The sequence below is a fragment of the Rutilus rutilus genome, assembly GCF_951802725.1.
Source record: "Rutilus rutilus genome assembly, chromosome: 18".
Lineage (NCBI taxonomy): Eukaryota > Metazoa > Chordata > Actinopteri > Cypriniformes > Leuciscidae > Rutilus > Rutilus rutilus.
Window position 1 is genome coordinate 28,702,065 of NC_140231.1, and position 21,541 is coordinate 28,723,605.

General features: G+C 36.3%; 1 protein-coding gene across 6 annotated transcripts; it reads left to right on the top strand.

The window, feature by feature from the left end:
• Positions 1-1,539: 1,539 nt before the first annotated feature.
• On the top strand, positions 1,540-19,771 carry egfl7 (EGF-like-domain, multiple 7). Of its 6 annotated transcripts, XM_084387152.1 has the most exons (10): positions 2,303-2,472; positions 8,371-8,460; positions 8,953-9,143; positions 10,062-10,187; positions 10,269-10,381; positions 10,481-10,576; positions 11,794-11,985; positions 16,853-16,929; positions 19,076-19,250; positions 19,341-19,771. In XM_084387152.1, exons 3-10 carry the CDS (start codon positions 9,064-9,066, stop codon positions 19,358-19,360), a joined length of 879 nt encoding a protein of 292 aa, XP_084243278.1. In that variant the 5' UTR covers positions 2,303-2,472; positions 8,371-8,460; positions 8,953-9,063; the 3' UTR covers positions 19,361-19,771. The 6 variants fall into 6 exon arrangements, with proteins under 6 accessions (XP_084243276.1, XP_084243274.1, XP_084243278.1 ...); XM_084387150.1 differs by lacking the exons at positions 2,303-2,472; positions 8,371-8,460 and adding an exon at positions 1,540-1,924; XM_084387148.1 differs by lacking the exon at positions 8,371-8,460 and having other exon boundaries at positions 2,258-2,472.
• The last annotated feature ends 1,770 nt before the right edge of the window (positions 19,772-21,541 follow it).

The window sequence follows — 21,541 nt, forward strand, 5'->3', positions numbered from 1 at the left end:
CAATTTGACATCTTTCCACAAACACACTTACACATGTAAAACCATATGTGCCATCACACACACACACACACACACACACACACACACACAGATTTCTCTTTTCCAGCAGTGACACATGACAGCAAGTCTGTTTTACGGGATTGTGCAAAACTGAGGATATGTAAGGAGTTTAAACAGTCAGATAATAATAAATCACTAAACGAGATCTTAATTACATCTGAACGCAGTCCAAGATCTATAAACATCATTTATAAACTATACCGATCAAATGTTTGGGGTCGGTAAGGGCTTTTAAAAATGTTTTGGTAGTCTCTTCTGCTCACCAAGGCTGTTTTTATTTGATCAGAAATACAGTAAAAACAGTAATATTGTGAAATATTATTACAATTTAAAACAACGGTTGTCGATTTGAATATATTTCAAAATGTAATTTATTCCTGTGATCAAAGCTGAATTTTCTGCATTTTCAGGATTGTCTGATGAATAGAACGTTTAAAAGTACATAATTTATCTGAAATATAAATCTTTTGTAACATTATAAATATCTTTGCTGTCACTTTTGATACATTTTTGCATCCTTGCTGAATAAAAGTATTAAATTCTTAAAAAAACAACAACATTGACTTTTGAATGGTAGTGTAGATAGAAAGAATATATTTGATTAAATAATTATATTTCATTAATAATACTCTGAAAATTTTAATAAAATGAATGGCATATAACAGTAGGGTATATATTTAAATTTGCTAAGAGAAGACCTCAAATGAAAATCACTGGAGACATTGTGGCATAGAAGTAAATCACTGAAAAGACAAAAAAAAGTGGCATTCTGACAAAAAAACGGGCTATTATCTGTAGTTATTATAATTAACCATTGTAAATTAACATTTAGCCCAAGTGAGCATCTATAGCATGATCATGCTGAACATTAAAACCATACGAAATCTTTCTCTTCAGCTCTCGCTCTCTAAATCCCCGTCCGCCACTTTCCCGCCCTGCTCTCACGTTGACGCATGACTCTTTCCTTTAAGTTCTTACTCTCATTGTTCCCCGTGACCCAAAGCACAATCTTCCTCTTCCACACACTTCCTGCTTCCTGATTCACAGGAAGAGCTGTGCAGAGCCATTTCCTCAACTTATTTGGACTAATACATTCACAATCAGTCTTTCGTTCTCTAACACGCACTTACTCACACATAATGTGGATCAAATAAAAGCTGAAATCTTTTTAATACGGTCTAATGCTGTCACACACAAAATACTCATTTTGTGTGTGTGTGTAATATCAAAACACACACTTAACAAACATTGCACTACAATGTCAATATGTCAGGACTGGAAGCATGCAATGTCTACTAGACCTCTTTTCTGGTCTGATTTAATCTGATGGTTCAAATCACCAACCCATAACTCATAACCCCCACCCACATCCATTAAACCAGCCTGAAAAGAATAGCTCGCACAAAAATGGAAATGCTGTCATCAATTACTCACTCCTTCAGGTCGGTATGACTTTCTTTCTTCTTTGGAACACAAAAGAAAGAATTGAGCAGAATCATGGGGACTTCGCGGGGAATGATGTGGTCAAGAAAAAAAGAAGACAAAATGGCATCATAAAACAGTCTAAAAGACTTGTACATTATTCTCTGAAGCCATAAAATATAGCTTTGTGTAAGAAGCGAAGATTTTTGGAAAGCTGTATCTGTTCATCACACAAAGCGATCCGAGTCTCTTCAGAAAATTTGGACTAAACCACTCAATTCATGTGGATTAGTTTTACAATCTCTTTATGAACTTTTTGAAGTGGTCAAAGTGGTAATTGCGTAGCTGTCAATGGAGGGATAGAAAGCTCTCAGATTTCAACAAAAAGATCTTCATTTGTGTTCTGAAGAACCAAAGTCTTCCGGGGTTGGAATGACATGAGGTGAGTAGCCTAAATGATTACTGAATTTCCATTTTTGGGCGAATTATCTCTTTAAGGTAACACCTGCACCGTTTCACTTTCCATTTTTGGGTAAATAATCCTATATTTCTAATACAATAGGAGCCTAGTTGAAATCACAGGGCCAAACTCTCGCTGTTTCTACAGTTCATCACAGTGTGTTTGCGGTCCTAGATAGAGACGTGATTACCCGTATTGGGACTTGAGGGGCACGAGGGGAGTGTTTGTGCAGGCCAGAGAGGTTTATCAGCTCCAAACACTTGCAGGATTTCCGGTTTGGGATTGTCCGTCCAATTCCTGAGTTCCACAGGAAGCGCAGAATAAAAAGCAGGAGAAAAACGCCCAAAAGCATCTCATTCCTCGCCAGTCGGTTCACGGGGAGCATCGAGACGTTGACCACAAGCCACTCTTTATCAGAGAGAAGAAGAGTTTATAAGAAATGCTGGCGATGGAGAAGCGCGTCAGAGCGCGCGACAGGTGGATCGAATGGCCTCGAGCTCAGCGCGAGATCACGTGATTTTATTAACTGGGTGAGTGTGAGGACATTACTTACATTGGCATGGCGATTTTCTTTGGTTACACTTCAGTAATAAGCCACTAAACATTACATATAGAGTATTTCACTTACAATCAAATGAGGAGATTAAAATTGCTTGACATAATGAACGATGTAAAATAAAAAATGGGGAAAAATGAAGGTGCAGTGTGTTCTGTCTTTCTGGCAAAACTTTATAATAATTAATTGAACATAAATAATGTTTAAATTCACGACAAAAACGGTCAAGTGTTTTCGGCCTTTTTACTGGTAGTAATAGGCTACTGATTTATTAACACTAACAGTAAATAATAGCCTATTTGGTTCAGGATGTGATTTTAATTTGAACTACTGCGCGTTAAACAGACAGGGTTTAGCTTAGCATTTCTATTTTTTTTTCCCCCCCTGCGTTTCTTACATGTTCCCCTTTATTTCTGTATTTTACGTGAACCGGTAAACTGAGCCGTTGCGCGTGAATTCCTGCAGCGATGACGTCACGCGGAGCGAGGGAGAGCTCTTGCGTGAGTGTTTCTCTCGGGACGTCCCGGTGAAGGAGGGGCAGTAGTGGTGTGGTTACCCCCCTGCACGCTTTGACAGTTGTGAGGGAGCTCAACTGAGTGTGCAAAAAAAAAAAAAGAAAAAAAAAAGAGACTCCTAAACACGGAGAGCTGAGCTACGGGAAGCGCGCGCAGGAGTTTCGTGCCAGTGCAAATTTGGGCACATGCGTATTTTTTGGACTATTTATAAAATTATTCCACGTCTGTCCTCAGAGTTTGGTGGGAAACTTCGTTTTTGGGAACCGCTGGGGGACCACTCTCTTTCTTTCCTCTTTTGCATCCACGCACGAGCGGTTAATCTCGTGAACAGGAGTAATCCAGTGAGTCATTGAACAAATATATATTTTTAATAGTTTATGTAAATTCCTGCATGCATCATGCATGTCATGATTATCTATTTGCTTATGCAACAGTTTGGTACCGGTCATTATGTGTGTGTGTGTGTGTATTACTATAATTACTAATTGTCATTAGATTAGACTGAACTGGATCAACACTGGAATCTGTGAATGGTCGCAAATAATGTTATATGAAAACAGCGCCACCTGCTGGTCGGTTACCGTTAAAGCGGCCAGACTGCAAACTATACTTAGTACACACATGTTCAGAATAGCATACTATATCTGAATTATTTAGCATGCATACAGTGCATAATGTGCATAAAACACTCGGATAACCTACTTGAAATGCTTGATCTTAATTTTCCAGTGTGATGAAGCGAAGGTAATTGCTTTTTTGGATACTAGACTAGTTTACTATGAATACTGCTCAGTACGTTTTTTTTGAAGCGCCAACACTTAAAACCCCCCACAGTTTTAAAGTAAACAAATATGCCAAATTTATGATCACTAGACATCACTTACTGAATTGAACATAGGCATTTCATTGTAGTGATAACATTGTAGCCAACTATAAATGCATAGCGTATTGCATGATATATAGCACATTGTTCCACATACTACTTTTAAAGCAGTAGTATGCAGTATATACTGCACACTAAGTAGTAAGCTAGCATTCCATTCCAAATATAAACACACACACACACACTAAAGGCTGGGCCTCCATTAGTCTTAACTGCTTCCGTTTCTAATTAGTGCCATTATTTGTGATTATATGCAGTGATGTGGATCTAAATGTCAGTGTGTTTATATACAGAGTTTTACATTCATGTTGAGGCTTTTTTGCATGTTTAAATGTACACTTTGCACGTACGCAAATGTACTACGCGTTGCTTTGTGATTCAATGATTATTGTTTGGCAGAAAGTACTGAAAGTTTGCAACACTAATATCCTTTCTCTTATTCTTTTTATCATCCTTAACCATAACTAATGGATAATTATCTTAATGCAACATCACTAACAAGTAAACTAAAGTTTATTTTTGATGTGTTACGCACACGGCTGCTCAGAGACCGGGAGTCCGAGATCTGGCAGCGTTTATATAAGACACGTGGCAAGTGTTTACATATGACGGCAATCAGATGAATTGTGAGAGACACACACATATACAGTTTCTGTAACTCATACAGCCTGCAGGTATGGACCTGTAGAAACCATTAAGTGTTTGGCAGGAGATCAGTGTGAAAGTCATCCAGAAGTCTTAAACCACTTTACTGCCTCATTGTGGTGTCAGACGTTCTGCGGTGGGTCGTCCGACTCAAACTGCAGTCATGTGAAAACACTATCTGGCCCACAATCCTTATGTGGAGATTTCAAAGCTCACCAGCTGCTGTAGAAGATGCTCAGCGCTGTGGAAAGTGCTGTTATCTTAACAAATCCCATATTAACAACCAAACACAGTAACAACAGTAACATACCTGAGATGAGAATCGCACATGATTGGCCAGTTTTGCACATCAGTCCTGGCAGGAACATCAAACTCAATTCATTTTCAGTTAAATTTCTGTGAGAATGTTGCTAAGCTAACACCACAATGCTCAAACAAGCATTAAATGCAGGGTATGATTTATTCCAGAAACATTTTTTGTTATGCTGGTTGAAAGTGTCCACATCCATAGCAATCACTAAGTTATGGTCTAAATGTATTATATATATTGTCTGTGGAAGGCATAGGACCATGAAATGTTTGTCTAATCATTGAATTCGGTCCGAATGCAATGATACGATGTCCTACCTGCCTGTCAGCGTATGTCCCAGACATCACGCGTCACTAGCGCGTTTCATGCTCTGCAGAATTAGACAGAATTAGACAGACGTCAGTCGCCGAGCAGCGCAAACGAAACAGCAGCCGCCTTTTACAGTTCCTCCTGAACCAAAACAACTGGAAGAGATTAAATGCAAATAGTTTAATTTAAGAATGTTTTTTTGGCATATAAGGACTTAAAGGGATAGTTCACCTAAAAATGAAATTAGCCCGTGATTTACATCCTAGGTGTATATGACATTTTTATTTCAGACGATTATAATCGGAGTTATATTAAAAAATGTCCTGGAATTTTTAAAAAATAAAAAGTCGATGTGTACGGCCGTTTGCCGGAAGCTAGGTATTTTAGTCGATAAAGTTTTATATATGAACATTTTTGTTACACGAACAAAAGCTTCACTTTAGAAGGTCTTTATTAACCCCCAGAGCCGCACGGAGCACTTTTATCAGGAATGGATGCGCTTTGAAGGACTTCCAAAAACAAAAACCCATTCACTCCCATTATTAAGCTTGGAAGTCTGAAAGAAGAATGTCATATACACATAGGATGGCTTCAGGGTGAGTAAATCATGGGCTAATTTTCGTTTTTGGGTGAACTATCCCTTTAAGTAGTACATCTTTATTCGTAATTTCATAATTCTATTGTCTTTGAAATATCCTGCATGGGAAACTAAAATTTTATGTAATTTATATTTAAACTTGTATGTCATGTACAGTGCTATGCATAAGTTTAGACACCCATGCTAAAGTTGACTAAAAAGAGGAATAAAAAATCATCTTTTGGAAATTGAACTTAATGCCTTAATTTAAAAAATGTGGAAAAATCCAACCTTTAAGCACACCAATTTTCTTTGTGAATGAATAATGTATCGTAAATAAATAAATGTTCTTCCTTAAAATACATGGTGCATAAGTTTGGACACCCCTATGTTAAATTCCCATAGAGGCAGGCAGATTTTTATTTTTAAGTATTTTTTTTTTATTATTTTTTAGGATACTATGCATCCTGATAAAGTTCTCTTGGCCTTTGGAATTAAAATAGCCCCACATCATCACATAGCCTTCACCATACCTAGAGATTGGCATGGAGTACTTTCCATAAGATCATCTCTCAATGCAAATCAAACTAGCTATCAGGCTAACTGAAATAAAACCATGCCAATCTCTAGGTATGGTGAAGGCTATGTGATGATGTGGGGCTATTTTAATTCCAAAGGCCAAGGGAACTTTATCAGGATGCATAGTATCCTGGATCCATGAAGTAACTGGCCTTTAAAAATAAAATCTGCCTGCCTCTATGGGAATTTAACATAGGGGTGTCCAAACTTATGCACCCTGTATTTTAAGGAAGAACATTTATTTATTTACGATACATTATTCATTCACAAAGAAAATTGGTGTGCTTAAAGGTTGGATTTTTCCACATTTTTTAAATTAAGGCATTAAGTTCAATTTCCAAAAGATGATTTTTTATTCCTCTTTTTAGTCAACTTTAGCATGGGTGTCTAAACTTATGCATAGCACTGTATTTAAATATGTTTGTAATTACACATTTGCAATGATTAAGTTGCAATTTAGTACATTTCAAATATATTTACTTTAAAGGTATAATGGAGGATTTTATACTTCCGGGTGGATCACCTATACTATTGGTCCTCCTAATTGTCAATCATTCTGGTGAATCAATCAAACTTATTCAAAAAGTGGAGAGGGCGGGTCTTATCTAAAATTCGGAAAGATCCTCCACTATACCTTTAAATGTAACATTGGATAACACACTAGAGCTGAGCTTCTTGCCTTGCATTCTGGGATTGTTTTATCTGTGAATTATGTGATTCTGCCTTAGCATTTAGTCAAAATGTAGTATCTTTCAATTTTGCTGCCTCATCTGAAACAACCTTTACATCAAGAGCAGTGATGTCTAACAAATTCTGTAAAATCCAAAAATATACTCAAGTTTTGCTTGCTAACTTGCTCTGGAGTAAAGCAAAAAAAAAAAAAACATTTAGAACCAGATCCAGAGTTTACCAGCCTACATGCACACAGGTCAAAATCATTAAGCATAGATCAGGGGTAAAATGGGTCATTAATCTCCAGAAAATATGACAGACCTCACAGTTTAATGTGCTTCTTACACAAACACACATGCACACTCATATTCACAGCCTCTTGTTTCACTATTAATGAGGAGGACGTTGCATCGACTTCCACTGATTTTATAACAGGTTAATGATATTTCCTATGACCTAACCCAAGCCTACCCCTAAAAGCCCTACCACTAGATTTAAATAAAAACATGTTTTGGTTGATTTATAAACCTTTTTAACTAGTGAGGACCAGTGAAATGTCCTCACTTGTCGGTTGTCATAATGTTTCATTATATAAGTGAGGAAATGTGGCTTTCTCATTTATAGCCACACACACACACACACACACACACACACACACACACACACACACAGGTGTGGTATAATAGCTGTTGTCAAAAGCTCTCTAGGGAACCCTGAGACCTGTTTTACACCGCGCTTTAAACCTGAACTCATTAAACCAGCCATAACCTAATGATTACTGTAAGCTGTTCAAGATGAGAGAACACACACGTGTGTGTACATGTGCATACAGGTTAAAATGAACTTCAAGAAGAGAAATGACTTTTAATATAGTTGACTTTGTAAAGTCTCGTTTTCATCTGACGCAGAGGTTTGTTCATGCGTGTGTGTGGCGGGACGACATGCTAAGTGCTGTTTCAGTAATCGAAGCCATGTTTTTAATAACATGTTCTTATTAAAGTTATATTTAAAACCTGTGTAACCTGAAATCTCCATGTTACAGATGGAAACACAGAAATGTATCTTCATTACACCCAGATGAAAATGAAACCACTTTAGCTGCGTTATGAGTTATGATCTGATTTTAAATCGTCCGCACTGTTATAAAGCACGCGAATATGTGTGTACTTATGAAAACACACATTTCTTAGAACCGTGTTTGATTCAATCAGCTGTGATTTGTAACAAATGCACTTCTTAATGATGATTAATTTTCTGCCTTTAAAAGTGCATGAACTCTTGTTTAAACATGAAACAGGTTATAATTGTGCGCTTATGGGAAATTGTTACAAATTGCATGTTTTTTTCATTCTTAATGTCTGTTCTGTGTGTTGTATGTACAGTATGATGGGATCCAGCTGTTCAGTAAGGAAGTATAGCAGAAATAACATTTCATAAAGACTAGTTCAGTTCTCTCTGGGCAAAGATCTGAGGTAAAGACAAGACACTTATTTCTCAAGTTACTTTAAAGAGGGTACATTCTTCTTAAAATAGATTATTAAAGTGTCCCATGTTTTAGAAAAAAAACTATTTTTTTTATTATTAATGAAGGAGGTGGATTCTGGAATTATATATATATATAAAATAAACATCTGCTTCTAGGTCTTTCAAAATGTCAACACCAATTATCGTGCCTACAGTGTTTTCACCAACCCAGAATTCAGTCCAATAAACATTATCAGCATTTGCAAAAGTGAGAAAGTTGGCCATTTAAACCTTCTATATACAAAGAATCGGATGTGGTTTCAAGAGAAATATCTGTGATAAATACTGTTTCCCCTGTATCGATCATCATGCTATTATTATACTGTATATTGTTTTAAATGTATTATTATGGATTGGTTTATAATATTAGGTACTATTGTATACGACTCTGTATATACTGTAATGTTTTCCCTCTCTCTCTCTCTCTCTCTCTCTCTCAGGTAGCTGATTGACCTGGGTGTACCTGAGGGGGACAGACACTCCTGAAAGTCTCTCTTCCTGCTGTCAGACAGACCTGAGAGAGAGTGACAGATAGACGGAGAGAGAGAGAGATGTACACAGCGGTCCTGCTCTCCTCTTCTCTGTTTCTCCTGCATGTGACCTGCACACCTCAGATTCATGGTCACCACGGGTAATGGCTCACATAAATACACACACACACAGTAGTGACTGTACACTGCGTCCAAAATTGTATATAGTTCGTGAAAAACAGTTCGCCAAAAGAGTAGTATGTCCGAATACATAGTATTCGAAAAAGAGTGGGTGAAAAGTACCCGGATGACGTACTTCTTCTGCCGAGATTCTGAAGTGCGCGTTCGCTGACATTTTCCCATCCCATGAGGCCACGGGAGAGGATTTATGAATGGCACTGAAGCATCATAACTGATGCTGGTAGGTCACATGACAGTTATGGCAAATGTAGTATGAATACTAGCCATATTCATACTAGTAGTATTAGGAAGTGTCAATTCACATGCTCTTGTGCCTCATGGGGTCATAAGGTTAAAGGTCAACGCATATAATAGCAGCTAATTACATCAATCAGCCACATCCCATTAGAACTGATGGACAGCAAGCTTTTGATACACAAACGACAATATAATGTCTTTCCAAGCATTATATTTAACACACACTTTTAAGATATTTTAAAGGTATTTATAATGTTGCAAAAGAGTTTTTTTTTTTATAAAGATGTATCGGTTTCCACAAAACTATTAAGCAGAACAACTGTTTTCAACATTGATAATAATAAATGTTTCAGCAAATCAGCATATTAGAATGATTTCTGAAGGATCATGTGACACTGAAGACCAGAGTAATGATGCTGAAAATTCAGCTTTGATCACAGGAATGAATTGCATTTTTTAATATATTATTTTACATTGTAATAATAATATAAACTATCTTTTTTTTACTCTATTTTGATCAAATAAATGTAGCCTTGCGGTAATCTTACCGAGCTCAAACTTTTGAACGGTAATGTAAATGTAAGCCATATTTGTGTGTAGGTGTGTGTTTGTTTATAACTGTGTGTCTGTGTGTGTTTCAGAAGGAGAGTGTGTGTTGGAGACGCATGGAGTCATCGTGTGTCCTACAGCACAGAGTCGTTCCTTCAGCCTGTCCACAAACCCTACATCACCATGTGCCAAAACCAGCGCATGTGCAGCACATACAAGTAAGATCACACAAAAACACAAGATAATAGATAATACACTGCATAAAGTATCAGCATTTCACTAGACTCTGTGTTTTACAGGACAATCTACAGGGTTTCTTACAGGCAGGTGAGCAGAGCGGCTCCAAATGTACACATTTACCCAGAATGCTGTCCGGGGTGGCGACGCATACATTCACACAACTGTGACCAAGGTAACCGGAAGTCTACAAGTCATGTTGGTTAACGTTAGCTCTGAATGGGTTTTCACATTTGAATTCATACATGCATATGTGTGTCTCTCTCTCCTGTAGCGGTGTGTGAGAAGACGTGTGTAAATGGAGGGTCATGTATAAGGCCGAATCACTGTTCGTGTCCGAGAGGATGGACGGGACGATACTGTCAAATAGGTACTCACAAACACACACTAACATTCATTTACTGTTATGTTCATGGTGCGTGCTTTTATAAAATGAGTTGCATGGTTTGTGAGTAGGGATGCACAATATATCGGCCCCCATATCAGTATCGGCCGACATATGGTCGTTTTTAAAGGAGAACTCCGGTCAATTTTAACATTGAGCTCATTTTTTTGTCAATTTGGAGTGCTGTCAATACAGAGAACAACGACAAAAATCGGTGTTATCCTCTTTTTAAAATTTGCACCCTGTTGACTTCAATGGGGCAAGTTTTAAACCTGCTTTTAGCCTCTTAACATCCTTGATGTGTCATTACAAGTGCACAGCCAATGTGAGTGATTCCTTCAGAGTGAACACGGGTGAATCTGACTGCAGTAGATGTGAAAGATATGAATAAAAATGATGTTATTTCAGCCAGCGCACATACCTGTATTTACATCCTGTTTTCAGTCGAAGTCCATAGTAATCGATTGTCAAGTTCATGCGCATAGGTTTAGTTACCTATGATCACGCGCGTGAACTCGACAATCGATTACTATGGCGCAAGTCTGTCATATAGGCTACATACAATTATATTGAGAACATTATAATTGTGTGCTTGGGACATGAGTTTTAATGGTGAGACTTTTGTTTTGTAATGGGGCTCTCAAAAATGACATAAAAATTTGGATTTAGATTTATCGGCCAATATATTGGTTATCGGCTTTCAAATATAAAGAATTATCGGTATCGGCCAACATTTTCAAATTGTGAGCCGTATATACAGTTATCACCTAAGGGGACAGGTGGTAAATAATAAATACAAACTTAATTTAGGACTTTTCACCTTTATTTTAAAGGGCTCATATGGAAAACAGGACTTAAAAAAATATATATATATATGTGTGTGTGTGTGTTTATATTTATATATTTTTTTATATTATTTTATTTTTAATAAAGAGCAAGGAAAGTCCTGTTTTCCTTTTTTTATAAAAATAATTATGGGTGGAAAGTAGTTGCTTTGTACACTTATTTTAAAGGGCTCATGAAAAACCATTTCACTGCTCCTTAAAATCATATTTTTAGTATTTGTAAAGTAGTTTAAGGGTGGAAAGTGGTCATGAGATACTTAATTTTATTGTTATTGGTGCACGACAGCTTTACTAACAATATAAATGGGCTTTAGGGGAAAAAGAGTGGTTCTTTTAAAAGACGTCTTTCTCTCTCAGATGTGGATGAGTGTAAGGAAGGTCATCGCTGCTCACAGAAGTGTGTGAATACGCTGGGAAGTTATCGGTGTGTGTGTCATGAGGGATTCAGTCTGGCTGAAGATGAAATAACGTGTTCAAGAAGTCCTCCCCCCTCCCCCCCGCCCACCGCTCCTCCAAAACCCGACGATCGCTCATCCAGTAGCGATGCTGGTAAGACATATACACATTATAATCAGCCGCAGACATACTGAAGTAGATACTCATCATCAGCACTCAAGATTCAACAACCATGAATCTCCATACACACACACAATGACATCAGGACAAACTGCACACTTTTGCGTATATAAGCATTGGAACACACTACTTTACTTTTAAAATTGCATTGCAATACCACAGATCCCTGTTCGCATCCATCTAAATTCATTATTCATAAGTTCATACATTTATAAACCACTGTGGCAGTTTTGGTCTCACATTCCTGACCACTTTTCTGCAACTGAAAATGTGGGAATAGAACGGTCTCAGATTCCCCATTTCCATTGCACAAGGGGTTGTGGGCAATATTAACCAAAAAAGCATGAACAGATGCATACTTCACAAATCCACTAGAAAAACCCAGCACTTTTGGCATACTGCTTGCAAAAATACAATGAATAGAGACAAAACTCGCAGACTATTTAGGAAGAATAGTACAGAAAAAGCATTTCGAAAACAAAACAAGTAATGGGCTTAAGTGGTAATGCAATTACAGTGTGTGAAAATATGTCATAATGGGTAAGTGTGGGCTTTTATAGCGCAGTATATAAGTGTGTTTCCTCTCTAGCGCCCCCTGCAGGTGGAACCCTGACCAGCCTCACGGTTCATTATTACTTTTGGTACGCGCTATGCCACTCTCAACTCGTACCGTGAGTAATAGTGCACTGTGACTGGTGACCACAGCGACAACATACGGGCCGACCACAAACCTGGACCACATCCGTCTGCCTCCAAACACCAATAACAGACCACCTGACCAACCAGCTTATTCAGCAGTGACACATGGTTTCTTTAAAAATACATGCCTTGGCTGCAATAGCTCTCATTGACTTTCTTTGCTAGGAGCATAATATCACTCCAAAGATATGTTGTCTTTTATTTCTTTAACATGTAAGGAGTTTTTCAGATTTTTACCTACCCTTTTTTATAAATAATATATATATATATATATATATATATATACACACACATTAATGTCATTTATATTTTTAGTTTTAATGAATTATAAATATTTTAATAAAATAAAAATAAAAATATTTATTATTAAATTATAATTATTTTTCAAAAAATATAATGTAACTCTATGACAACTAAACTAGTTTATTTATAAACGAAACATTACTGATTTGCTTATAATTTCCAACCTAGTGACTCTCTTGTACTAGTGTTATTTTTTTATTATTTATATACTATTATTGTATTGTTTATTAATATTTCTGGATTAGCTTTTATTTTATATATTTCACTTTTCATTTAAGTTTAAATTTGCGTAATTTTGTTATTGTGCTTTTGTCATTTTTATTTATTTTTGGGCTTTTTAAATATTACCTTCTAGGATTAAATGATTTCTTATTTTAAGTTTTAGTTTTAGTTGAATTATTATTCTGACTAATAAATTTGTTTTCTAAATGCTCAAATCATGACAAAAAATGCATTTTTCAGGCCGGAGCCGTCAATGTGCCAGTGTTGCAACTTTACCAATTGCTGATTGGCTCTTTTATTTTGAAGGCGGGATTTAACGGGAGTGCACCGTCTTTGTATATCTAAAGTCTTTGTTAAAGTTTGAGTTCTTTACTGAAGTCCCTATGAGAAGCTACTGAACATTATACTCTCCCCATTGTCTGTCTCTACATTATGCCAAAACTATCTTGTGTCTTTAAGCCTGTTGGCAGCGCTCCTCTCACTCCTCTCCTCTGTTTTCTTTCCCTAAACTATTTCATATCTGTCTACGATTTAAAAATAACAGCATGAACAGAATCTCCTCTGGCCCTAAATAGTCATGTTCGCTGTTTCCTAGCGACAGGCTAAAATAATCGCCACTCGTTCTGATTGTTGGCTGGAGCTCAAACACGCATTCCTGGAGTTTGCTTACTAGAAAGTACAAGAGAGCAGTACATTTAATCTCAGTAATAATGTATGAATCCAGGCAGTTGAAAGCTAGCAAGGCAATCTAAATGTAAACCTAGGTTTGTTGATAACCTTGTTTCTATAGGACATGCTTAGTTTCTTTATTCATTTTTAGATATCAAAGGACAAATATTTCAAAGTAAACCTTTAAGTGACCCCACACACTAGTTTCTCTGTTCCCACACTAGTCAGACCTCAGCGTCGTTGAGTTTGACCCTGTGCCACATCTGTCTGGTGGGACGTCCCCTGAGACTCGAGGTGCAGAAGCTCAGTTTACTCTAAACCTGTCATCAGCCTCACTTACCAGCAAGAGTAGTTCCCCTACAAACATGTACCATGGTAAACACAGTTTACACCAAATATCTTACTTGCTACAGTTACTGTTGCTACAGTAAAAAAAAAAAAAAAAAAAAAAAAAAAAAATATATATATATATATATATATATATATATTATTTTTTTATTTTTTTTACTATTATAATTTTAACTAATAATTTATATAAATATTAATTATTTAAACTATAATATTTTAAGATTTCTTTCAAAGTGTAAGCATTTTTTTTCAGACCAGCAAGAGTAATTCCTTACACTTAAACATTAAGCATAACCACAGTTTATGTTATTTGCTACGGTTACTATAAAAATAATTCAATTAAAACAAGATTATTGTAAAAAATAATTAAAATATTAATTGTTTAAAATATTTTTTTTAATTAAATGACAGTGTAATCTTTAAAAAATGTGTCATCAGTCGTACTGACCAGCAAGAAGTTTCACACCAAATGTTATTAACCAGTTACTGTTACTACAGTAAAAATAATCAAAAGTAAATTAATTAAATAACAAATAAAATTAACGTAAACATGCATAAAATTAATTTTATAAAAATATTTATTTAAAGTATTTAATAAAAAGCTTTTTTTATGACAGTGAAAGCTAATCAGATGATTACAGTTTTCTGATCAGTTATTTATGATATTATTCGAGGTTTTTATAAATATTTTTCAGCAGCTTATTTAGTGTGTGCATGTCAACAAACATTTTAAAAAGTCATGTTTTTCTTGCATTAACTGGTTTTTAGTTTTTCATCCATTGTTGTGCCTTTCTACAGCTTGCTGATTTAGCATATTTTTGCCCGTTAAGTAAAATGTTTCATCATTTTATTTAAGTCTAAAGGATCAGAGGGAAACAGACATGGAGAGCGACTTCATTTTGACCTCATCAACTATTGGACAAATACTTTGTTGAGTTCATGGGGCCTAAAGTCCCTGAATCCTTGAGTTTAAAACTACATTAGTGTCATCAGACAGAAGAGCAGGAAGCTGAGTGTTTAGCTGTACGGTGATGGTGATTTCGCATTTAAAGAGGCCACTGCCGGACACGATTTGTAGCCGCTGTTCCCGTTTTCATTTTGGCTCAATCCGTAGCTCGCATTCCATATCTATCAAACTCAGACTGCTGGGGGTCACTGTTTTCCCTCGCACAAATCTTCTCTCGCTCTCTCTCTCTCCCACGTGTCTTCATAACACACACATCTGGGACAGATTGACTGAGCTTCAGTGTGCGTCTGTGGAAACAGCCAAATCAAACGCTGAGAAAAAAATGTGTGTGTGCGCGACCCATTGACTAGTTTTAAGACTGATAGAGCTCATAACCTAAAACATTCAGAAAAACAGCCAACGGGCGGGACTTACTGGGCTGAGCTCTGATATGATTGGGTCTTAATCACGTCCATTTACAAAACAACCAATCACAGTCACGGTTATCTCATACCGAAGCTTGTGATTAAATATGACCTGATTTCATGTACTGTGGAGTGCAAAAGTCTCAAAACACTGGGGTTTCTTCATTTTAACCTGGACATGAACAAAGTTGTAGTTTAAAAAAAAGAATTTTAAGCAAAGAGATCTGATGTAACGAAGAAATGTTTCAGATTCTCACTCTTTCTAGGTCACAATAAACCAATTAGTGACATGTGACTCTTTGCAAAAGCTGTCAGATGTTCCTGCTTTCACTGACGCATGTACAAGATGCTCTTTTGGACACAATCATGCTGAAAAATCAGATTTTGATCATCAGATCTGAGTGCTGCTGTTATTAAAGCAAAGGGGGACATACAAATAGCAAAATAAGTCAATAAATAAAAATAAATAATGTATTGTTAATATCAAATTGATACCAAATAAATAAAACACAATTTATTCAATGAATAATTTAATAAATAAAATATATTATTTACATTATTTATTTAAATAAGTTAATAAAATAAACAAATAAATAAATAAAACACATTATTTATTTGTTTATTTATTTATTAAATTATTATTTAAAATAAAAAAATGAAATGCTTAAATTCATATGCATTTTTCAGTTAAAACTTTTACTCAAAGTGTATAATATATAATATAATTTAAAGAAACACACACACACACACACATATATATATTGTATTAAATTGAAAAACAAAGACCAAGAATTTTCTCTAGTTGTCTCAGACTTTTGGACCCGAGTGCATATCAAAGTATTTGCATCATATTCTTGCCAAACCTCAAACTTTCCTCCTTTTTTTCACCCCCGACACTCAATTTCTCTCTTTCTCTTTCTATTTCTGTCTGTCTTTCTGTGATCTTTGGTCTGCTCTGGGAGCGCTTTGGATATTAATCATGGATTCATGCAATCAGAGAACATGCACAAATATAACGTAAAACACTGCTTTTGGAAGTCTTACAAAAGTCAGTTTGTGTGTTTGCATGTTGTCTGAATAAAAGCGTTATTCATGTTCAAAGCCTGGATCTTAAAACATCATAAATAGAGTTGTGCACTGCGTTCTGGGTTTTAATGAAGGCTGAATGTCAGTGTGTGTGTGTGTGGTCCGTCTCTAATTTATGTGTGTATTTCTTTTGTTCTTAAAGGTGGAGGTTTTGGATTGGTGGAGAACGTTACCGAAGAAGTTCAGATGCTTAAAAACAGAGTGGAGCTCCTCGAGCAGGTCAGAAACACACACACACACACACACACACACACACACACACACACACACACACACACACACACACACACACACACCCCTCAGGACACATCCTACTTCAAACGACAGGAAACTGTAGCACGTTTGCCAAGAGAGGTTATTGGTTCAGAGCCTTGCTAATGGTTTAATTAAAAGCAGTAGTCAACCTCACACATCACAGGTTCGGAAACATGAAACACACATACAGGTTTTAACCGTCTTTGTTCGCCAGGAAAAGAGCGTGTTCGGCAGATATTTCTAGTAGATAATAGTTTGTTTGTTTTTCAGTCAATACCACAGGAACAGGAGGTATTACACAGTCACATTATTAAAAACTTTAGTTGCCAAAAGTTTTTCAGCACTTCCAAAAGGTTTATGTGTAATTTAAAGTTATTGAAAATGTTTGCACTCATTAACCTCGCTCAATTAAGATATAAACAAAACAATATTCACATACTCTAGACTAGAGTATGTACTGTAAAACACTCAAATTTAAATGTAATAACAGTATGTGATGAAGGGTATGCATTATGTAAGGATGAAACAGTAGTATGCATATTCAATTTCATATTCCTCGTTCGGTGACAAGCAGTTTTCTCTATTTTATAATAATAATAATATATTTTGATAATAAAATATAGACTAGATCTGCTACAGTATGCATGAGTGAAGACATGAAGGGTGAATAATGAAGAGGTAACGAGCTGCTGCAAGGAAAGTAGGGAGAACCTCTCACAGATTTAGGCAGGTGGTGCTGGGGAAGGAGGAGGGCTGAGTTGAGCCGGTTCGGGACGGAAATAAAAAAGGTTATGTAGATAGAACAAACAGATCGATTGGCTTTAAAGGATTAGTTCACCCCAAAATGAAAATTCCCTAATATTTTACTCACCCCGATGCCATCCAAGATATCCATGTCTTTCTTTCCTCAGTGGGAGAGAATTATGTTTTTTGAGGAAAACATTTCTGGATTTTTCTTCTAACAATGGACTTCATTGGTTATCATCGTTTTTAAGTCCAAATCAATGCAGTTTCAAAAGTCTTAAACGGGCTGTACGCGATCACAGCTGAAGAAGAGGTTGTCATCTAGCGAAACGATAAATAATAATAATTTATAGACTTTTTACCTTCAATAGTTCGGATTGAGCTGATCAACAAACGGACAGGGAACTACGTCATCACGTTGAAAGGTCACGCCGGCGCCGGCGGAAGTACCGCCCCACTGTTTACAATGCGACCGTACGTAGGAGGATAGTTCAAATAGTATTGTTTGCTATTATATATATAGTAATAGTATTCAGTGAATATGAATATGAATAGTATATGAATAACATTCTGATGAATATGAATAGTAGTTCAAATAGTATTGCCGGCGCCGGCGTGACCTTTCAACGTGATGACGTAGTTCCCTGTCCGTTTGTTGATCAGCTCAATCCGAACTACTGAAGGTAAAAAGTCTATAAATTATTATTATTTATCGTTTCGCTAGATAACAACCTCTTCTTCAGCTGTGATCGCGTACAGCCCGTTTAAACACTTCAAAGACTTTTGAAACTGCATTGATTTGGACTTAAAAACGATGGGAACCAATGAAGTCCATTGTTAGAAGAAAAATCCAGAAATGTTTTCCTCAAAAAACATAATTTCTCTCCCACTGAGGAAAGAAAGACATGGATATCTTGGATGGCATTGGGGTGAGTAAATTATTAGGAAATGTTCATTTCGGGGTGAACTAATCCTTTAAGAGAAGCAGTCAGCTGTCAGAGTTTCATGACTGAACTATGTATATACTGTATGTTAAAATGTAATTTATTCCTGTGATCAAAGCTGAATTTTCAGCATCATTACTCCAGTCTTCAGTGTCACATGATCCTTCAGAAATCATTCTAATATGTTGATTCGCTGATCAATAAACATTTCTGATTATTATTAATGTTGAAATCAGTTGTGCTGCTTAATATTTTTCTTTAGAAACCATACGTTTCTCCCCCAGAATTCTTTGATGAATAGAAGCTTCAGAATAACAGCATTTACCTTATTCTCATATTTGCCGTTTTAGTCTTTACTTTAATAAAGATATCATTTCAGTGTCTTTAAATGTAAGAATACCTTCCTCTCTCTCTCTCTGTAGAAACTAGAGATGGTTCTGGCTCCCTTCACCACCCTCTTCCCGTTGGACGGCGCGGGAGACGATAACAGCTTCCTGTCCGAGAGGACCAACTTCCTGTCGCATTCTCTGCAGCAACTAGACCGTATCGACTCGCTCAGCGAGCAGGTCGGGTTCCTGGAGGAGCGTATCGGAGCCTGTAAGCATATATGTATGTGGATGAAACTTATCTGTACAATGTGTTTCAATAGATAAAATAACAAAAACATCATATGTGCGTCTTTATCAGGTGCCTGCCAGGAAAACTAGACGATCACTCAAAGATGGGCTGGATCCAAGTGAAACCAATATGTGATGTCTAAATGAACAACTGCAGCACTGATCAAAGGGTCCGAACCATGTAAACACGTTCAATCCACTTAAAGAGCATGTAGGGAAGCGCAATGTCAAACAAACAAAATTCTCGGAGTTTTATGGTGGATGACCGACCGGGTGCTTTGATTTTTTCGTAATGTTTTTCAACGTATTTCTCTCATTTAATCTTGGTGTAAGTGCAGCTGTATGGGTCTCTCCATGTGTAGGTTTGGGTCAGGAGATATTATGTAAATTTATATATTTATAATGCCATGTTCTTCTCCTGAGTATTTCTATTGGGAAAAAAACTACAACATTTTCTTTCTTTTTTTTTAAATATAATTTTTATGTTTACATTTTTTTTTTTAATAAAATTGCTTAAACATTGAATGTTTCTAGAGTTTGTTGTTCACAAAGTTTACAATTTAAATAATGCTTTTTACTATGGAGCTACAATAGTCTGAAAATTAATGAAAATTTTGACAAAATATGCAGTAATTCAAAAACACAATTAGGTTTCATATATATACAGAACCTTTCCAAAAAATTTGAACATCATGGAAAAGCTTATTTATTTCCATAATTCCATTCAAAACGTTAAACTTCCATAGATTATAGATTCAGGGCCCACAACTTAAACGATTTCAAGTATTTAGTTGTTTATTTGTACATCATTTGGACTTCCAGCTCATAAAACCCACGAAAACAGGATTTCAAAATTTTTTAATATTACATGAAATCACACAGTAATTACACAGTGATACCATGGTCATTGAACCAGGTTTTGGTTATTTTGGCAGTGTGGGCAGGTGCAAATCCTGCTGGAAAATGAAGGAAGCATCTCCATAAAGCTTGTCTGCTGAAGGAAGCATGAAGTGCTCTGAAAATGTCCTGGTAGACGGCTGTGTTGAGTGGACAGCACAGTGGACCAACACCAGCCGATGACCAACACAGACTGTGGAAACTTCACACTGGACTTCAAGCATCTTGGATTGTGTGCCTCTCCATTCTTCCTCCAGACTCTGGGACCTTGGTTTCCAAATGAGATGCAAAATTTGCTGTCATCAGAAAAGAGGACTTTGGTCCACTGTGCTTTATTAAATCCAGAGTCAAAGCAGCCGTCTTCCAGGACATTTCCAGAGCACTTCATGCTTCCTTCAGCAGACAAGCTTCATGGAGATGCTGACTTCATTTTCCAGCAGGATTTGCACCTGCCCACACTGCCAAAAGAACCAAAACCTGGTTCAATGACCATGGTATCACTGTGTAATTACTGTGTGATTTCATGTAATATTCACATTTTTTGAAATCCTGTTTTCGTGGGTTTTATGAGCTGGAAGCCCAAATTATGTACAAATAAACAACTAAATACTTGAAATCGTTTAAGTTGTGGGCCCTGAATCTATAATCTATGGAAGTTTAACGTTTTGAATGGAATTATGGAAATAAATAAACTTTTCCATGATATTCTAATTTTTTGGAAAGGGTCTGTATGTATATATATATATATGTATATATATATAAAATGTAGCAAAGTTCGTTATTGTGGGACACAATAATATATAATATAATAATAATATTGTGTCACATAATAAAACAAACAAAACACAACATAAATCCAGGCCTGTTCCTCTCTCGATCTTCACTGTCGTCGCTCCTCCTTTAAGCTTCTGCTCCTCCGTGAGAGATTCGAGACCGGTGCGTCGTGCAGGTGTCGCTCATCAGCAATCACGCCACCGCCCTCGTCCTGCTCGCCACAATATGTATGTGTGTGTGTATATATATATATTTTGTGAATATAAATTTAGCATTTTTAATCATATTTTGTAAGCATGTTAACTCATGTTTGCACATGCACAACCAAATTAACATTCAACATATTTGCATTAGGTTTGTGAATTGATGTTTGCAGATATATAAACTTTTTATGTGAATTAGCTTGCACACATTTGTGAATCACATTTTGTAAATGCATTAATTTTGAAACCATTTTAGCTTCAAACTTTACGTGCATTTTGGAACATCCTCAATTGGAAAATTATTTACTACATATAGAATTTTTATTGTACAAAATAAAAACCATGTCTGTGGAAAGTCCCCACAAAACATAGAAACCTGTGTGTGTGTGAAACAACA